This window comes from Oryctolagus cuniculus, chromosome 16, assembly GCF_964237555.1.
Source record: "Oryctolagus cuniculus chromosome 16, mOryCun1.1, whole genome shotgun sequence".
Taxonomy (NCBI): Eukaryota; Metazoa; Chordata; class Mammalia; order Lagomorpha; family Leporidae; genus Oryctolagus; species Oryctolagus cuniculus.
Genome location: NC_091447.1, coordinates 66,406,625 through 66,424,357, shown reverse-complemented (window position 1 = coordinate 66,424,357; position 17,733 = coordinate 66,406,625). Strand labels below are relative to the sequence as shown.

The following is a 17,733-nucleotide window of genomic DNA, read 5'->3' as shown; positions in this document are numbered from 1 at the left end:
GGAAAGCCCGCGAGCCTGGCTGGTCCGTGACCTTTATTGCGCCATGGCCGGCGGCGCCGACCCGCCGGCTGAGACTGACCGTGGGAACCTGTGCCTCGGCCCCTTCCTCTCCGGGCGCGCAGGCCTGCTCTGCTCCCTGTCTGGGCCTCGTCCGGCCGTGGAAGAGGCCCCCGCCGACCCTGAGGCTGGGCTCAGAGGGGCCGGGGCCGGGGGGAGGGGGCTCCCGAGGGGCCTGCGCGGCGCCGGGTGGGCGCGCAGGCGCGTCTAGGACCTCCGCGGACGGCTGCGCTTCTTGCTGCGGATTTCTACGAGTTTCTGGGAGCGCATCTTGAGCGCGGCGCGGGTCACCACGTCGTTGTCCTCGTCCTCGCTCTCCTCTTCGTCTGGCGGGGGGGGGGGTGGTGGAGGGAGAGGCACACGGAGGGGGCGGGGCGATGAGGGAGCCGCCTCCCGTCTCCCCCTCCCAGCCTGCACCCGCCCCGCCCCCTACCCGCCGGTGCTGACCGAAGTACTTGTCCTTGGAGCCGGCTAGGGGCAGGGGGATGCGGGTGTTGTACTGGGGCAGGTTCCCCTCCAAGGTGGCGTAGAACTGAGCAGGCGCGGAGAAGGGGGGACAGGACGGAGGGGTGTGAGCGGGGCGGAGACTGCGGAAGACGCCCATTCGGAGCCATGCCCCCCTCCCAGCGTGACGCAGACGCCCCTGCCCCAACTCCCCCCACCCAACTGTTGCTGCTTCTTTCAGTCCTTGGCCTCGTGCGGATGCCCCCTTGTCCCTCACGCCCCTCTCTGGCCTCTGGGTGAGACCCCCGATTCCCGCACCCCAGCCACGCCCCCGGCCCCTCCCCCCGCTGCTCTCCCGCGGGCCCCGGGCTCTGCCGGAGCCCCCAGGGCACCTCGTGGGCGGCGATGTGCCGCAGCAGCTCCGGGATGTCGTGGCTGCTCAGCTGCTCCTGCAGTCTCAGTAGCTTCTCCTCCACGAGGCCCAGCAGGCTGGGCAGATAGTCGGCGGCCTTGGGGTCCAACTCCTTTCCCGCGAAGCGCCCGTCCTCCTGCGGCCCGGGGGCGGGGCCGGGTCAGCCAGGGGCGGGGCCTCTGGGGGAACCGCTGAGCTCCGTGGGGCGGGGCGGGGCGGGGCGGGGTGGGGGCCTCTGCGTTTGGGAAATGGCAAGAGAAGGGTGGGGACCGGTCCCTTGGAGGAGGGGTCGTTAGTAACTCGAGGGAGGTCGTGGTGGGGACAGCCTATGGCTCGGGCCGCCGCAGGGCAGAAGCGGGGTCTCCAAGGCTTTTTTTTTTGGGGGGGGGCTCCAGGTGCGACAAAGTCTCCGAAGTCCTGGACCTTTTGGAGAAGCGGGGGTCTTCCCTAGGCGCGTGGGCCGAGCTTGGGGGCGTGACTTCCTCCTGGGGGCGGGGCCTACCAGGGTGACGTGGTTCAGCTTGCCCGCCAGGTGCTCCAAGCACTCCTTGGCGCTCTGCATGGCCCGCAAGGTGCGCTCCAGCTGCCCCTGCGCCTCGCCTCGCCGCTGCTCCTCGGCCTGGAGGCGGCCCTGCATGTCGGCCTGCAGCTCCTGCTGGCTGCAGGGAGCCGGGAGGTCGCTACCGCGGCGGGGCCCAGCCCGCACGGCGCCCCCTCCCCCGACACGGGCGCCCGCGCCTCACCTCACCAGCGTGGCCTCGCCCGAGTACTTGAGGTTCTCGAACTCCCGCTGCAGCCTCTGCTTCTCCTCCCTCAGCGTCCCCAGCGTCTGCTCGTTCTCGCTCTTCAGCGCCTCCAGCTGCGCGAAGGTGTCGCTCTGGGCCAGGAAGCGCCGCACCACCGACTGCGGGCCGCCGGGGAGGGGGGGGGGGTCAGAGCCAGGACGCGCTCCGCGCCCCTGCCCGCGCGGGAGACACGCGGCCCCGCCGGCCATTTGCACAGGGACCTCGGGGACTGGGCTGCCTGGATCCTGCCGCCCTGACCTTTTTTCTGGTGGGGCTCTTTCTTGTCTATAGCTAAGTCTTCAAAAAAGCTCGTGGAAAATGCATATTGTAAAAAAAAAAAAAAAAAAAAAAAAAAAAAAAAAAAAAAAGAAACAGCTCTGGGGTCGACGCTGTGGTGTAGCAGGTTAAGCCTCCGCCTGCAGTGCCGGTATCCCATGTGGGCGCCGGTTCGAGTCCCGGCTGCTCCACTTCTGATCCAGCTCTCTGCCATGCCCCAGGAAGGCAGTGGAGGATGGCCCAAGTGCTTGAGCCCCTGCACCTGCGTGGGAAACCTGGAAGAAGCTCCTGGCTCCTGGCTTTGGATCGGCACACTCTGGCCGTTGTGGCCATTTGTGGACTGAACCAGTGGTAAATCTTTAAAAAAAAAAAAAACACAACTAGGCATACTTTCATTCTTCTCTGTTTGAATTTTTTATATATATGTATTGGTCCCACTTGGGCGACAGGAACCCAAGTACTTGAGCAACGGGGCCACTTCTGGGGGGAAGATTCTCGCCCGGGCTTGTGTGGGAGTCTGCATACTGCATGGGTCCCAGCACTGCACCGACTGGGGGAGGGGCGGGGGACTCCACGCCCCAGAGAACCTGGGCTCACTAGGAGTAGACGGCCTGGGAGAGCACCCAAAAGACAGACACCAGGCTGGGGCCCTTGTGGATCCTGGATAAAGCAGGGCCCAGTGTCTGAGGATGGTCCTAAGGGGTCCAATACAAGTGGGGAAGACAGCGAGTGTAGACAGACAGCGAGTGTAAACAGCAAGTGGGGTTGGCTCCTGTGGGTTTCGCTGTGAACGGGCAGCGGGGTGGCAGCTGGAGGGGGAAGGGGCTCCTCGTAGGAAGAAAGCTGGTCTAGGTGATGCGGCACGGGGCGAGGGTGCGGCCGCACTCACGTGCGTTTCGGCGGCGCCGGTGGCATCCTTGACTTTGCCAAAGATCATCTCCAGCTGGTACATGCTCCAGCGCCGCCGCAGCTCCTCGCCCTTGCCCCCATGGCCCTCCTGGATGGTGTCCTCCGACTGCAGCAGCAGGTGCTCGCGCTGGGTCTGCCCGGCGGGGAGGAGGTCAAGGCCAGGGTCAGCTCGCCCGGCCTTGACCTCCGGGGCGGAAGGAGGGGTGGGCTAGGGCCGAAGCTGGCGGAGGGTTCTGGAGGGGCCAGGTAGGCAGCGGGGGCCTAGCGACGAGGTTTGCGTGGGAGGTGGCCGCACAGAGCCAGCGCGGAGGGGCGGGGCCGACGCAGGTGGGCGGGGCGGTCAGGTGGGCGGGGCGGGGCCCACCTTGCGCTCCATGCGTTCGTTCTGCAGCTTCCTCTCCTCCGCGCGCTTCTTGCAGTCACTGATGTAGCGCTCGCGTTTCTTGCGCTCCCGCAGCACGGTCTCCTCCAGGTACTGCAGCTGATTCTGGGCGGGCAGGACAAGCGGGCCGGTCGCAGGGGCAGCCGCGGGCCCCCGGTCCGGACAGCTGGGCCAGGGTCAGCCCAGTGCACGCTGTGGCGGAGCGGGGCCGGCCGAGCAGGACCCCCTCTCTCCTGCCTTCCGCCCCCCGCCCCCCACCCGGCCGGCACCTTGGCGATGTCCCGGGCGTTGAGGGCCTCCTGGTTCACCACGTGCAGCTCCTCCAGCTCCTGTTTGGTCTTCACCACCTCCGCCTCCATGGAGTCCAACCGGCTGCCCATGTGGAGGCGCTCCTCCTGGGGCGGCGGTGGGGGCCTGTGGCTGCTGCCCCCGGCCGGCCGAGCGGCACCGCCCCCGCCCCCGCCCCCGCCCCCCGCGCCGGCCCACCTGCAGGTACTCCTTGAGCCGCGTGTACACCTTGGTCATGTGTTCCGCCTCCTGCGCCTTCATCCGCGCCTTCTCCAGCCGGTTCTCCAGGTTGCGCACGGTCTGGCGGGAGGCAGGGTTGGCCTGAGTCCAGGCCCTCCCTCCGCTCCCCCCCCCATCCCCACCCCGGGGCTCCCCGGCCTCACCTTGGCCACCTCCGTGTTGCTGTCCTGCGCGTCGGTCAGCTCCAGCTGGCGCAGGCTGTGGCGGAGTTGGAGCTCCTCCAGCCACTTCTGCCGCAGCGACACCTGGTGGCGCGCGGCGTTCAACTGCTTCACCTTCTCGCTCAGCCGGCGGTCCAGGTGCTCCAGGGCTTGCTGAGGGGCGGGGCGAGAGGGAGGGGCCTGAACCCCCGCACCTGGTCCATCCGCACCTGGTCCACTGGGCGGCCGTCGTCGGATTCTCCCTCCCGCCCGCCCCCGGCCCCTCTGAGACACAGATACAGACAGCCACGCGCGCAGAGCTCCTGTCCCCTGGTTCATTCCCCCCGATGCCCACAGTAGCCGCAGATGGGCTGGCTGAAGGCGGGGAGACCAGGAAGCAGCCCTGGGACCCAATGCTTCGAGCGATCACTGCCGCCTTCCAGGGTCTGCACTAGCCGGTAGGACCTGGGCATCCTAACCTGGCATAGTTTTAAAAAATCATTTATTTACTTGAAAGGCAGAGTTACAAAGAGAGAAAGGTGCTGGAGCGCCATCTGGGTCTCCCACGAGGATGCAGGAGCTCAAACATTTGGGCCATCACCTGCTGCTTTCCCAGGGAGCTGGATCGGAAGTGGAGCAGCCGGGATTAGAACCAGCGCTCATTATGGGATGCCGGCGCTGCGGGCAGACGTTTACCCTGCTGCGTCACGTCACAAGGGGGGGCCTCTAACCTAAGGGCCAAACACCTACTCCCCGCCCCGGGGGACCACCTGGCCTGGCTGTCTGCCGCTCATCTCCAATTTACCACCCATCTCCCTGTGTGCCCCATCTCCCCTGCCTTTGGAGAGAGAGACCCCGGATCTCCTTCCTGCCCAGATCTACCGGTTTGGGGACCTCCACAGACTGAGCCTTAGGAGTAAGAGCCGACTTTGCGCTGAACACAACCACACCGAGCACCGGCCTCCAGCTGCGGGTTCCTCCAGCCGTTCGCATGGCGCCCTCTAGAGGCCGCCCCAGGCACTGCGAACCGGCAAGGCCAGGAGGGAGCCACCGGGCCGACCCCAAGCCTGGACTTCTCCCATGGTCTCTGTCTCGGCTCAGGCCCTCGAGCCTCAAGCCCCAGCCCCGTCTTCAATGTCCCCCTTTCTCTCCCTCCTGCACCCTGTTTCTCTGCGTTTTCTCTCTGTTCTGTGTCCCTGGTTTCCCGAGCCACTTTTGTCCTAGGGTGGCCAAAGCATCTTCCCCGTGGATGATGTCCGTCCTCCTGGCCATGCCCCCCACCCCTGAAGAACCCTGCTTCCGCTTCTCTTACTCCCGATGGAAAACCCACGGTGTGCAGTGTGGTCAGGAAGCCACATGGGACACCCAAGCCCCACCCTTCTGCTAACGTGCCTGGGAGACAAGGGGTGATGGCCCAGACAAACTTAGACATGGTTCTTGGGGCCGGCGCTGTGGCATAGCGGGTAAAGCCGCCACTTGCAGTGCTGGCATCCCAAATGGGCGCCAGTTCGAGTCCCGGCTGCTCTACTTCTGATCCAGCTCTATGTTATGGCCTGGGAAAGCAGTAGAAGATGGCCCAAGTGCTTGGGTCCCCGCACCAGCATGGGAGACCCGGGGGAGGCTCCTGGCTCCTGGCTTTGGATTGGCCCAGCTCTGGTCATGGCAGCCACCTGGGGAGTAAATCAGTGGATGGAAGATCTCTCTCTCTCTGCCTCTATGTAACACTTTCAAATAAATAAATCTTAAAAAAAAAAAAAAAAGACATAGTTCTTTGAAAGGCAGAGTTACCAAAAGAAAGAGAGAGAGAGAGAAAGAATATCTTCTATCCACTGGTTCAGTCCCCAAATGGCTGCAAAGGCCAGGGCTGGGCCAGGCCAAAGCCAGGACCCAGGAGCCCCATCTGGGTCTCCTAGGTGGCTGGCAGGTGCCCCAGGAAATGGCCCATCCTCTGCTGCCTTCCTGGGCACATTGGCAGGGAGCTGGATGCGAAGTGGAGCAGCCCAGACTCCAACTGCAGCCCGTATGGGATGCCGGCTTCACCTGCCGGCCCCTAAATAAATCGTTTCAAACACCAAACACCCTCCTCCAACGTCACTGCTGAATCAAGTGAACCAGTAGGTGATGGGCAGCTGTGGGGGAGGGGGAGCTCTGGCGAGGGTGGGGCTGGAGCAGGGAGCACGGTGGGGAGGGGGTACAGACCTGGCACGTCCTCTTCTGCAGGTAGGGCCGCTCTGCCTTCCATTCCTGCATCACTGCCTGGACCACCTTCTCATCTCCCTGCAAGGGGCCGGGCGCACGGTGACCCCCTGCCCGGCCGCTGCCCCGCCCCTCCCCCACCCCAGCCCCGCCCCCGCACCTGCAGCAGGTCCGACAGCTGGAGCTGCAGCGCCTTGGTCTCCTCCCGGAGCTGGTGGATGACGTCCTGGTTTTTGTTGATGTTCCACTGGGAGCTCTCCTCAAAGGCCTTCTGGTCACATTCTGGGGGGGGGGGGGGTAGGTGGGGGGGGCGCCAATGAGGGAGTGGCGTGGGACGGAGCCTGTCGCAATCAGCAGCTTAGAGTTGGCACAACACGTCAGGGGCTGGTGTTCTGGCCGGGTGGGTTCAGCTGCCACCTGCGAGCCCGGCACCCAGTGCAGCCCCCTGCGCATGCGCCTGGGAGAGCAGCCGAAGATGGCGCCCAAGTGCTTGGGCCCCCCACCCAGGTGGGAGACCCTGAAGAAGCTCCTGGCTTCGGATCGACCCAGCTCCAGCCGTTGTGGGTTTTCAGGAAGTGAACCAGTGGATGGAAGACCTCTCTCTCTCCCTCTCTCTCTCCCTGTAGTTCTTCTCAAATAAAAAAATATATATTATTTTAAGATTTACTTACTTATTTGAAAGACAGAGTGACAGGAAGACAGGAAGAGACGGAGAGAGGTCTTCCATCTGCTGGTTCACTCCCTAGATGGCCACAGTGGCCGCCGCCTGGGCCAGCAGCTGCCCCACCCCCACCCCCACCAGCAACAGTGTGACAGTCAGAGACGTCCCCAGACAGCACCCAGGGGGCCCTGGAGGGGAAAACTTGTCCACCAAGAACCGGAAGTGTGCACTGTGGAGACTCCAACCAGCTGCCGGCCACCTCTCATAGCCCATTTCACAGATGGGAAAACTGAGGCAGGCTGGCGCTACTGCTCAAGGGCAAGCAGCCGGGACGCACAGCCAGGACTTGTGTCTGTTTTTTGTTTAAGGATTTGTTTATTTGAAAGACAGAGTCAGAGAGAGAGAGAGAGACTTTTCATCCACTGGTTCACTTCCTAAGGCTGGTCCAGGCTGAAGCCAGGAGCTCCATCCGGGCCGCCCAGGTGGGTGCAGGGGCCCAAGTACTTGGGCCATCTTCTGCCGCCTTCCCAGCCGCATTAGCAGGGAGCTGGATCAGAAGTGGAGCTGCCGGGACTCGAACCCGCAGCGGCTTAACCTCTGGCCCCTGAGCCAGGATCTGAACTTGGAAGCACCAACAACAAGGCGGCGACGTTGCCCCCGGACGCTCGCTGGCTGCAGCCGGCTTACCTAGCAGCTGTATCTTCTTCTGGAGCTCCAGCACCTGTGACTGCACGTGGGGGTTCAGCGCCCCGGAGCGGAGGGAGGCCGACTTGGAACGGTGCGCGGGCCAGGCCTGTGCCACACCCTTACCGCGCGGGTGGCCCCGCTTGGTGGGAGACCTGCTGTCCTTGCGCGAATACTTCCTGGCCCTGGCCTTGGAAGTGGCCGTCAGGGCCTGGTCCTGAGCACTCAGGGCATTGGCAGAGGCCGCCAGGCACAGGGCAGACGTCATGACTGGGTGGGGGACCAGGGTCCCCGGGAGGGGGTCAGCGGAGCGGCCGGGTCAGAGCCGGAGCGGTCAGCTGGGACTCCTCGGGCAGTGGGAATGCGCTTTCTGACCGCTTGGCGGGGCCTCTTAGCATCTCCCGGTTGCTAGGCAACCGCCACCCCGCCTCCCTGCAGCGTTCCCATGGAGACCACCGCTTTCCCAAGCCACCGCTCCCATTGGCTGAGAGTCCGCGGAGGGGGCGTGGCAGAAGCGCGCGGCCTGACGGTGGCGGGGGGCGGTGCTCCGGTGTCACGTGCTCATCCCATTTTTCTCCCCTCGTCCGTCGTGGTGGAGGGGGCGGTTCACGGGTATCTTTCAGGAACTTTCTTTTCCGGATGCCAGGAGCCGCCACTCCCAAGATGGAGGCACACCGCGCCGCCATTAAGCGCGACTCTACAAATCCAGCCTCTTTAGGGCTTCGCGGTCCTACCCAAGATGGCCGTCCTCGGTTCCGGCGCCGCCCACGCACGCCACTCCGAACATGGCGGCCCCGAGAGGCCATCCCCGGGGCGCGGCGCGCGGCCGGAAGTGACGCGCCCAGGCGGTTCCGCTTTCTTTTCACGGCCGGGACCCGTGGTTCCTGGGCCAGGGGGGGCGCGGTGGGTGCTGTTAACCTTTGCTCCGGCCTCGTGTAGGTGATGACCTAGCAGGGCGAGGAGGGCACCCCGACTTCCTGTGGCTGCGGGGCGAGTGTGGGGGGTGCGGGAGGCTGAACCCCTTTGGCTTCTTGGCGGGAACGGTGTAGTCCTGTTCGCTCTGCACAGGGAGCAGAGCGGGACGCCCCCTCCTCCCCCTCCCTTGGCCAGGATCGGGGGACCCCCCCAGCCTGCCGCTCGCAGATCCGAGAAGCGATGCGGGCCCCGGATTGGCTGGAAGGAGCCCTCTCCCGCTAACCGGGCTCTCTGGTCGCAGCGTGGGGACTCCAGCCTGCTTCCGTGTCCGGCCCCAGAGCCCCCCCCCCCCCCCCGCGAGATGCTGCTGCTGCTGCTGCTGCTGCCGCCCCTCTCCTGGGCCGTGGAGGTCAAGAGGCCGCGGGGCGTCTCGCTGACCAGTGAGTCCTCCCCCGCCCGGTTCACCTGCTGCAGGCGGCGGCGGGGGGAGGGAGTGGGGGGACTGCCTCTGGCCCCTGGCGGGGTGGGCGCCCCGCCGCCTTGGGCCTCGGGCTGCCCCAGGTTGAGCCTCTCGGCCCTGCCCCACAGACCACCCCTTCTACGACGAGAACAAGCCATTCACTTGCTTGGACGGCTCGGCCACCATCCCCTTCGACCAAGTCAATGACGACTACTGTGACTGCAAGGATGGCTCGGACGAGCCAGGTGAGTCGGCGCTGGCCTGCCCCCCCACCCCGCGTGGCCCCCCGCTGGGCTGGGGGGACAGACCCGGGCACAGAGGTCCCTGGGCAGGTGCCGTGGCATCCCAGGGCGCTCCCCCGTCTCCCACTCTGCCAGCCCCAGGCTTCTCCGGCCAGTCCTGGAGGTCCCCACGTACACGCAGACCCCCCTCCCCGGGGCAGGGTGCAGGAGAGGGTGTGTGTGGGCGCAGGGCGGGGTCGCTGCTGAAGACAAAGGAGTTGGCAGGCCCCAGAAGACTGGGCTCTCTCTCCTTCTTGTCCCGCACCCCTCCCGGGCTTCCTGGGGCTGGGGTCGGGGTAGGGGTCTTCCTGTGGACCAAAGGACCGTCTCCTCCCACCAGGCACGGCTGCCTGTCCCAACGGGAGCTTCCATTGCAGCAACACCGGCTACAAGCCCCTGTACATCCCCTCCAACCGCGTCAATGACGGCGTCTGCGGTGAGTGACGGGGAGGGCGGGAGCAGGGGAGACAGCCGGAGGGAGGAGGCACTGCCGGGTCTGACAGCAGCCCCCACCCCTGCCCCAGACTGCTGCGATGGGACAGACGAATACAACAGCGGCATCGTCTGTGAAAACACCTGCAAGTAGGTGGCTGGACGGGAACCCCCTCCCCTCCCACCTCGCCTGACCCCACCCTCGTCACCCCTACCTACCTATGGCTTCCCCTCCCCCACCCTGGAAGCAGGTGCCCCAGCAGATGAGCAAAGTCAAGTTCAGGAAGGGAATTGGCACCCCCCCCGGGGGGGGGGGGGGGACTGTGCGACTAGGACGGAGCAAGGGCTCGAACCCAGGTCGCTGCGAGGCCTGGCCCCATTCTTGAAATTGCCACGAGGGGCTCACGTGGCCACCAGAGAGGGGGGGCTGAGGGGAGAGGGGGCGGATCGTGGCGAGCGAAGGGAACAGCCCCTCTTGGCCCCTGTCGCCGCGTGGCGGGACTGGGTGGGTCTTGCAAAGACGCCGAGAGTCCCGGCACGGAGGTGACGGCTCCTGACGGCACGTCTCATAGGTGGAGGGTGGGTTGAGCTCCAGGTGCCTTTTAGCCAGGCTGCCTTTCTGTTTGTCATCTCGTTCCTCGCTCCCTGGGCCTCCCCCGGCCCCCGGCCCCAGCCCCTAGGGCAAGCCCACCCTGCCCAGTGTCCCTTCTTCCAAGGACGAAGGCTGCCAGGGCCTGGGGGAGCCGGGGGGAGGGCGGGTAGCAGGTGTATGGGGCCCTCTGGGAAGAGGCGGCCGTGGTGGGCCCTAAGCGGCCCCCCGGGGTGCCTGTCCCACCCCTCACCCCCCAGGGAGAAGGGCCGGAAGGAGAGGGAGTCCCTGCAGGAGCTGGCGGAGGTCACGCGGGAAGGCTTCCGCCTCAAGAAGATCCTCATCGAGGACTGGAAGAAGGCCCGGGAGGAGAAGCAGGTGAGGCCCTGGGCGTCGCCCGGCGCCATCTGGGCCCTGTGGCCTCGAGGGAGGTGTGGGCCGGCCAGCGGGGGGGGGCTCCCGGCTGCCCCCGACTGGAGGTGTGAGGGCTCCGGCTCTGTTTCCCGGCCCAAGGAAGGTTCCAAGTGTTTCTTTGCCGTCCCCATGGCTAGGGAGGCTGGGCGGGCCCTGCGGTGACCCTCGCCCTCCTGGGGAGGCCGGAGGGTCCTGGCAGGAGGCGGGGTCCAGAGAGGAAGGAACTCTCCAGGGGGGCTGCAGCTGGGGGGGGGGGGTCCTGTTGCCCGAAGACCAGGGCCGGCCTAGCCCCCGACCCCGTTCCCTCTTCAGACTTGCTCAGGACGCCCCGTGCACTGGGCAGGAGGCTGGAGGCAGACCCAGTCCTGCCTCCATGGTTTAGTGGCAAGGACAGACAGACAGAAGCCACGCCCAGGGCTGATGAGAGAAAGAAAAGCTTTTTTTTTTCTTGGTGGAGGGGGTGGCGTACAAGGTATGGAGAAGGTTCCCAGTATCACTGCCACTACCCCTTGTCGGGGGGACGGAAAGCAAGGAGGACTTCCTGGAGGAGGAGGTCTCTGTGTAAACTGAAATCCGTAGGCTGATGGAGTAGCATGTGCCGAGTACTGAATACTGGGGGCCTCATCCCTGTCAGGTGGATTTTAGAGGCACATTAGGCTGGACAAGCAGGCAGGGGCTGTCCTTGTCACACAGGGCCCCGTGGCCACGCTGAGGTGTTTTAGACTTCTCTGGGGAGCCACAGCAAGGGGGAGGGAGACCCCTGCTGTGCAGCAGAGGCTGGGGTAGGGGTTGGCAGCCAGAGCAGGTGGAGAGCTGGCCCCTTGCCTTCTGCCCGCCCAGAAAAAGCTCCTTGAGCTGCAGTCCGGAAAGAAGTCCCTGGAGGACCAGGTAGAGCTGCTGCGGACGGCAAAGGAGGAGGCCGAGAAGCCGGAGAAGGAAGCCAAGGAGCAGCACCAGCGGCTGTGGGAAGGTACAGGCACCAGCGGCCGGGCGCGCCACTCTGTGCTTGGCCCAGAGGCGGCCCGGGCCCAGCAGCCCCACTGCATTGGTTTTATTGAAGTGTATTTTATTTATTTGAAAGAGTTGCAGAGACACAGATAAAGGGGGAGAGAGAGAGGGAATCTTCCACCTGCTGGGTCACTCCCCAAATGGCCACAACAGCCAGGGCTGGGCCAGGCCAAAGCCAGGAGTCAGGAGCTCCTTGTGGGTCTCCCCCGTGGGTGCAGGAGCCCAACGACATGGGCCATCTTCCACTGCTTTCCCAGATGCATTGACAGGGGAGCTGGACGGGAGGTGGAGCAGCTGGGACTTGAACTTGGTGCTCCCAGGGGGTGCTGGAGGCCCAGGCCACAGCTGAAATCCGCTGGCCCCTTTTAGCTGATTATCGATCGTGGGGTTTGTTTCCTTGAGTGTCTAATTATTTCTGACTGTATGTTGGTCATCATTGTGGGAAAGTTATCCATGGGATAACTTTCAGCTTAGGATGAGCAGTTCTGAAAGAGAGGGAGAGAGAGAGACAGAGAGAGGGAGACAGAGAGAGAGGAGGGGGGAGACAGGGAGAGAGAGAGAGAGGAGGGGGGAGACAGAGAGAGAGGGAGAGACAGAGCGAGGGAGATGGAGAGAGAGAGAGAAACAGAGAATCTTTTCTTTCTGCCGGTGGCCAGGAACACTGCCATTCTGAGATCCCCTGAATCTCCCTCTCAGGCAGTGCATGACGGAGCCCGTCCGGGAAGCGACAGCCCCCTAATAGGGGTCTCCTGTGACCCTCCCTCACCTGGGCTTTGATTCCAGCCTCTCCTAACCCACAAGTTCTCATCCACACAGACACCCAGGGCCAGGAGTTGGGTGCAGCAGCTCAGATGCCACTTGGGACGCTCATATCCCACGTCAGGGTGCCTCCCCCACCCCGATTCCAGCGCCCTGCTCATGCGCCTCCCAGGAGCAGCAGGCGGTGGCTCAGAGACTTGGGTCCCTGCCTCCCGCGTGGGAGACCTGGAGGGAGGTCCTGGCTCCCGGCCTCAGGATGGCCCGGCTCTGGCTGCAGCAAGCATTTGGTGTCTGATCGAGCAAGTGGGGGTGCTCGCTCTCCCCCTCCCCCTCTCCCCCCTTCCCTCCCCTTCTCCCCCTATCTCCCTCCACCTTTCCAAGTTAGCCAGGATCGGCAAAGCCGCTGAGGGCACAGGCTATCTTACCTTCCCAAGATCCTGCTTTGCCCTGGTAATTCCCATTGCTAGCGTTGGTTTTAAGAGGATTTTCTTATTTTCTTTTTTTTTTTTTAATTCTCGGGCTGCGTTTGTTGCTTTTGGCCCCGGTCCTCGTTCTCAGTCCCTGGGTGCTCTCTGAGCTCCGTGGGGACTGGGAACCATGGAAGCAGAGCCAAAGGGGGTGGGGTGGAAAACACCAGGTGCCCTCAAGGAGCAAGCAGAGCTGGAAGGAGTTGGAGGCCGCTGACCAGGAGCTGGGTGGCCGTCAGGAACCAGGGTGGCCCCCTCTCCAAGGCCACGGGCCTCCGTCTCTCGGGACCTCCGCTGCCTGCTCCCTCCCTGGTGTCTCCTGACAGGCAGCTCTGTGCACATTTGCTAGGCCCCTGCTGTGTGCCGTGTGCAGCCCTGGTCAGCGCCGCTGGCTGTGGAGGGAGGGAACAGGTGCAAAGGCCCTGAGGCAACTTTGTGTCTGGTTTTAAGGAGCAGTGGGAGCCATAGAGGGCTCAGGCTCGGTGTTCCAGTGGGGAGGGGTGAGGCAGGAAGGAGCTCAGAGACCAGCAGGGAGCCCACTGCTGGGTCCCAGCAAGCGAGGGTGGGGCTGGGGGAAGGGATCCCACGTGAGGGCCCTTGGTCCCTGCCGTCCCCAGCCCCGGGGCTGTGTCTTCTCCCTGTGGGGCTGGGAACTCCTGTCCGGACTCCAGCCTCTCTCCGTACCCCGCCCCTCCCCCCCAGCCTCCCGCGCCTCCCACACCCTGGAGGCCCTGGGCTTCTGGTCCTCTAGTGACGCTCGGCTTTTCTATATAAATAAAGTTTTATTGACACGGCCAGGCCCCTCGGTTGACACAGGCCCTGCTTGGCCCAGCTCAGCGGCCCGAGCACCACTTCTGCACAGACCCCAGGCTTGACGGGGCTGGGGGGGTGGGGAGGGGAGGAGGCGGACAAGGAGGGGCCTGATCCCAGGGGTGGCTCCGTCCCTTCCGTCTGTGCCGCTCTCTGGGGACAGCCCCTCGGCACTCCCAGGGCGCCACCTGGCCCAGTCACCCTCCCAGCCCCTGCTGGGCGTCCTCCATCCCCTCTGCCCCCTGACCTCTGACCCGGCCCCCGTTAGCACCTCCCAGAACTGCACCCTTCTCCCGTCCTTTGCTTGTATCTCTGTTCACGCAGAAGGCAGGGTGATAGGGAGAAACAGAGGTCTTCCATCCGCTGGTGGAAGCAAGGGCCGGGCCAGGCACACACTGAGGCCGGGAGCCCGGAGCTCCATCCGGGTCTTTTATCTTACTTGTTTGAAATGCAGAGGGGTCTTCCACCCACTGGTTCACTCCCCAGACGCCCACAGCAGCCACGGTGGGGCCAGGTCAGAGCCAGGATCCGGGAACTCGGCCACCTCGGCCACCTCCAGCAGAGCCAGGCCCTCCGACAGCTCAGCCATGGCACCCAGCGCTGGCTCCTTCTTGGCGCTTCTTTGGCACCCACGGGGTGGGGAGGGACTGGCCCTGACCCCCCAGCTTGTCCCCTGGGAGGCCTAGTTCAGGCTCCGCCCTATGAGGTGCGGGGGGGCCCCCAACCCCACCCACTCCCGGGCCTGTCCCTCCCTGCCCCGGGTGCTCCTGGGAGGTGCAGGGTGGGGGCAGGCCCCGGTGATGGCGCCGCTCCGTCCACAGAGCAGCAAGCCGCCTCCAAGGCCCAGCGCGAGCAGGAGCTGGCGGCCGAGGCCTTCCAGGAGCTGGACGACGACTTGGATGGGAGGTGAGCGAGCTCGGGCCGCGCGGGGCCCCGCTGGGGCCAGGGTCCCAGGCCCTCTGTGCCCCGTGTGCTGCTGCTGCTGGGTGGGCGGGGCCTCACCGCTTGGGGGCGGAGGCAGAGGGCAGCTCCCTGGGTTGGGCAAGGGGTCTCTGTGGACTTGGGCGGGACCCCAGGTGTCTCCCGACCCCTTTCTCAGTCCCCGCCTTCTCCCGTCCCGGCACCTGGGGGTCCCCAGGGAAGATCTGGCGCCCATGGTGGCCGCGGTCCTCACCCCCTCCCCCCACCTGGCACCCCCCGCAGGGTCTCACTGGCCGAACTGCAGACCCACCCTGAGCTGGACACGGATGGGGACGGCACGCTGTCCGAAGGGGAAGCCCAGGTACCCAGCCTGGCCCTGGCCTGGGCCTTATAGGGATCACTGGCGGCCACGGCCACCTCAGGCAGCCCCGCCCTCCCTCCCTCTCTGACCCGGTCTCGCTGGGTCTCCCCAGCCCCCACCCTCGCTCTGTGCTCCCCCGGCCTGCACTGCCCCCTTCTGGCTGCAGCCAGGCGGGCTCGCCCTGTGCCTGGCACCGCAGCCCGAGGCTCCCGGGGGCCTTGGGTGCTGAGGGCAGGCCCCACCCTGACACCGCGGCCCCGCCCCTGCCCCCGCAGTCCCTCCTCGGGGGAGACGCGCACACGGACGCCGCCTCCTTCTACGACCGCGTCTGGGCCGCCATCAGGGACAAGTACCGGTCCGAGGTTGGTGGGGGAGGGGGAGGGGGAGGGGGAGGGGTGGCGCCTGCCCTGCCCCCGCTGCGCGCAGAGGGCCACTTCCGGTCCTGGCACGGGGCCACCCTGGCCAGCTGGGCCGCCCGCGCGCCCTCCACGGCGGCCCCCTCCCTCCACCGCACCGGCCACCCCCGCCCCTGCCCTCCAGGCGCTGCCCGCCGAGCCGCCGGCACCCCCCGCCCCTGATGTGACAGCGCCTAAGGAGGAGCAGCCGCCTGTGCCCCCACCGCCCACGGAGGAGGACGAGGAGGAGGAGGAGGAGGCGGAGGACGAGGAGGAGGAGGAGGAGGAAGAGGAGGATTCCGAGGTGCCGGGGGAGCAGCCCAAGGTGCGGGTTCCCGAGGGCTGGAGGGCGGAGCTGGGGAGGCAGGGGAGGGGCTGCTCACTGACCACCCCTCTCCCTTCCAGGAGGCCCCGCCCCCACTCGCGCCCCCCCAGCCACCCAGCACCGCGGAGGACAAAATGCCACCGTACGACGAGCAGACACAGGCCTTGATTGACGGTTAGGGCCACCCCTGGTCGGGGGGCCTCCCTCTCCCCAAGATGGGCCCCCTGTGTCCCCCGGGCACCGTAGCCCGTTCTCCAACCCCTGCCTGCACCTGTGCGGGTGCACGCTGTGGCCGCACCTGCTCCCAGCAGGCCCTGTGACCTGGGGAGCCCCAGGTCCCCGTCCCCATGACGTTTGTGACACCCAGGCGGCCACGAGCCAGCTGCGCGGGAGAGTGGGTCCGGGGTGGGGGAGGGGCGCCTCTGACCCCGCCCCCACCCCTGCCAGCTGCCCAGGAGGCCCGGGGCAAGTTTGAGGAGGCCGAGCGGTCCTTGAAGGACATGGAGGAGTCCATCAGGTACCGGACGCAGGCAGGCAGGCAGGCATGCGCCTGCGGGGCCGGGCTCCCCGGGGGAGGCCGGGACACGCGGCCCTGGCCGGCCGCCCCTCACCGCCCGGCCTCCCGGTCCAGGAACCTGGAGCAGGAGATCTCCTTCGACTTTGGACCCCAAGGGGAGTTCGCCTACCTGTACAGCCAGTGCTACGAGCTCACCACCAACGAGTGCGTCCGCGGGGGCGGGGCCGGCGGCGCAGTGCTTGGCGGGGAGGGGCGTCCCCGCGTCTCCCCCCACCCACCCACCCGCCGCGCCTGCCCCCAGGTACGTCTACAGGCTCTGCCCCTTCAAGCTCGTCTCCCAGAAGCCCAAGCTCGGCGGCTCCCCCACTAACCTCGGGTGAGTGCCTCGGGGTGCCCGCGCTCGCGCCCGCGCCGGCCCCGCCCCGCCCCGCCCCGCCCCGCCCCGCCCGGGCCTCAGCACGCCCCGCCCCGTCCTCAGCACGCCCCGCCCCGCCCCGCGCCGGCCCCGCCCCGCCCCGGCCTCAGCACGCCCCGCCGGCCCCGCCCCGGCCCCGCCCCCGCCCCCGCCCCGCCCCCCCGGGCCTCAGCACGCCCCGCCGGCCCCGCCCCGCCCCGGCCTCAGCGCTCTCCGCTCTCCCGCAGCACCTGGGGCTCCTGGGCCGGCCCCGACCACGACAAGTTCAGCGCCATGAAGTACGAGCAGGGCACGGGCTGCTGGCAGGGCCCCAACCGCTCCACCACCGTGAGTGCCCGCGCCGGGCGGGGCGGGGCGGGCCGGGGGCTGCGGGACCCAGGCCCACGCGCGCGCGCCACCGCCCGGCCCCCCCCCCCAGGTGCGGCTGCTGTGCGGGAAGGAGACGGCGGTGACCAGCACCACGGAGCCCAGCCGCTGCGAGTACCTCATGGAGCTGACGACGCCGGCCGCCTGCCCCGAGCCGCCCCCGGAAGCCCCCGCCGACGGCGACCACGACGAGCTCTAGCCAGCGCGGAGGTGGGCAGGGGCTGGGGGCCGAGGAAGGCAGACCCCCGGCCCGGCCGCCCCCCCACCCCGGCCCGCCTCCAGCTCACCCGCATCTCTCCCCCCACCCCAGAGCCTCCAGGTGTGAAACCAGCCCCTGCAGGCCTGCTCCTCTGGGTCCCGCGCCCTCCCGCGCGGGGCCAGGAGCTGCGTGGGACCCGGTGGGGGCCGAGCTATGCCCCCAGGCCCCAGCGGCCCCCCAGGACAGAATGAAGCAGCTGCCCACTGGCCGGCCCCTGTCCCCCCCCCCCGTGGAGATGAGTGACAAACTTGACCTGTGACCTTGAAACAATAAATGTGATGTCTCCTCAGCTCTGTGGGGTCTGCCTTGCTTTGCGGTAGGGGAGGGTGGGGGACCTGGGCAGAGTGGACGCGGGGCAGGTGGGGGTGGGGGACCTGGCAGCAGTGGAGGTTGGGGGGGCTGGGAGGAGTGGACACCGGGCAGGTGAGGGGGTGGGGGACCTGGGCAGCAGTGGAGGTGGGGGGGGACCTGGGCAGAGTGGATGCGGGGCAGGTGGGGGTGGGGGGCAGGTGAGGGGGTGGGGGACTTGGCAGCAGTGGCGTGGGGCAGGCAGGGCTTGTCGGGC

General features: G+C 66.8%; 2 protein-coding genes across 5 annotated transcripts; one reads left to right on the top strand and one right to left on the bottom strand.

Moving 5' to 3' along the window:
- Positions 1 to 15: 15 nt before the first annotated feature.
- Positions 16 to 8,268, bottom strand: ODAD3 (outer dynein arm docking complex subunit 3). Its single transcript, XM_051840009.2, has 13 exons — positions 7,478 to 8,268; positions 6,290 to 6,411; positions 6,133 to 6,210; positions 3,937 to 4,107; positions 3,752 to 3,853; positions 3,535 to 3,660; positions 3,248 to 3,370; positions 2,864 to 3,016; positions 1,657 to 1,817; positions 1,416 to 1,572; positions 894 to 1,049; positions 505 to 589; positions 16 to 383 (listed from the first exon to the last, which is right to left on the bottom strand). Exons 1-13 carry the CDS (start codon positions 7,740 to 7,742, stop codon positions 265 to 267), a joined length of 1,818 nt encoding a protein of 605 aa, XP_051695969.2. The 5' UTR covers positions 7,743 to 8,268; the 3' UTR covers positions 16 to 264.
- Positions 8,269 to 8,272: 4 nt separating this feature from the next.
- PRKCSH (PRKCSH beta subunit of glucosidase II) lies at positions 8,273 to 17,457 on the top strand. Of its 4 annotated transcripts, none has more exons than XM_070059101.1 (18): positions 8,273 to 8,413; positions 8,691 to 8,829; positions 8,978 to 9,094; positions 9,471 to 9,566; positions 9,655 to 9,712; positions 10,412 to 10,529; positions 11,406 to 11,535; positions 14,431 to 14,515; positions 14,813 to 14,891; positions 15,167 to 15,253; positions 15,432 to 15,590; positions 15,692 to 15,785; positions 16,059 to 16,128; positions 16,243 to 16,332; positions 16,430 to 16,504; positions 16,771 to 16,870; positions 16,962 to 17,119; positions 17,220 to 17,457. In XM_070059101.1, exons 2-17 carry the CDS (start codon positions 8,751 to 8,753, stop codon positions 17,106 to 17,108), a joined length of 1,584 nt encoding a protein of 527 aa, XP_069915202.1. In that variant the 5' UTR covers positions 8,273 to 8,413; positions 8,691 to 8,750; the 3' UTR covers positions 17,109 to 17,119; positions 17,220 to 17,457. The 4 variants fall into 4 exon arrangements, with proteins under 4 accessions (XP_069915202.1, XP_051695967.2, XP_051695965.2 ...); XM_051840007.2 differs by having other exon boundaries at positions 15,432 to 15,611; XM_051840005.2 differs by having other exon boundaries at positions 8,301 to 8,409; positions 15,432 to 15,611.
- Positions 17,458 to 17,733: the final 276 nt, after the last annotated feature.

Bases quoted from the DNA above. Each gene is read 5' to 3' on its own strand.
- ODAD3 (XM_051840009.2), bottom strand. From the start codon at position 7,742: ATGACGTCTGCCCTGTGCCTGGCGGCCTCTGCCAATGCCCTGAGTGCT. The intron at 4,108-6,132 runs GTCTGTACCCCC...CCCGCCCCTCAG, and splicing joins TGCAGAAGAGGACGTGCCAG to CAAGCCCTGGAGCACCTGGA. The intron at 3,017-3,247 runs GTGGGCCCCGCC...CCCGCCGGGCAG, and splicing joins ACGAACGCATGGAGCGCAAG to ACCCAGCGCGAGCACCTGCT.
- PRKCSH (XM_051840007.2), top strand. From the start codon at position 8,751: ATGCTGCTGCTGCTGCTGCTGCTGCCGCCCCTCTCCTGGGCCGTGGAG. The intron at 10,530-11,405 runs GTGAGGCCCTGG...CTGCCCGCCCAG, and splicing joins AGGCCCGGGAGGAGAAGCAG to AAAAAGCTCCTTGAGCTGCA. The intron at 16,333-16,429 runs GTGCGTCCGCGG...GCCTGCCCCCAG, and splicing joins TACGAGCTCACCACCAACGA to GTACGTCTACAGGCTCTGCC.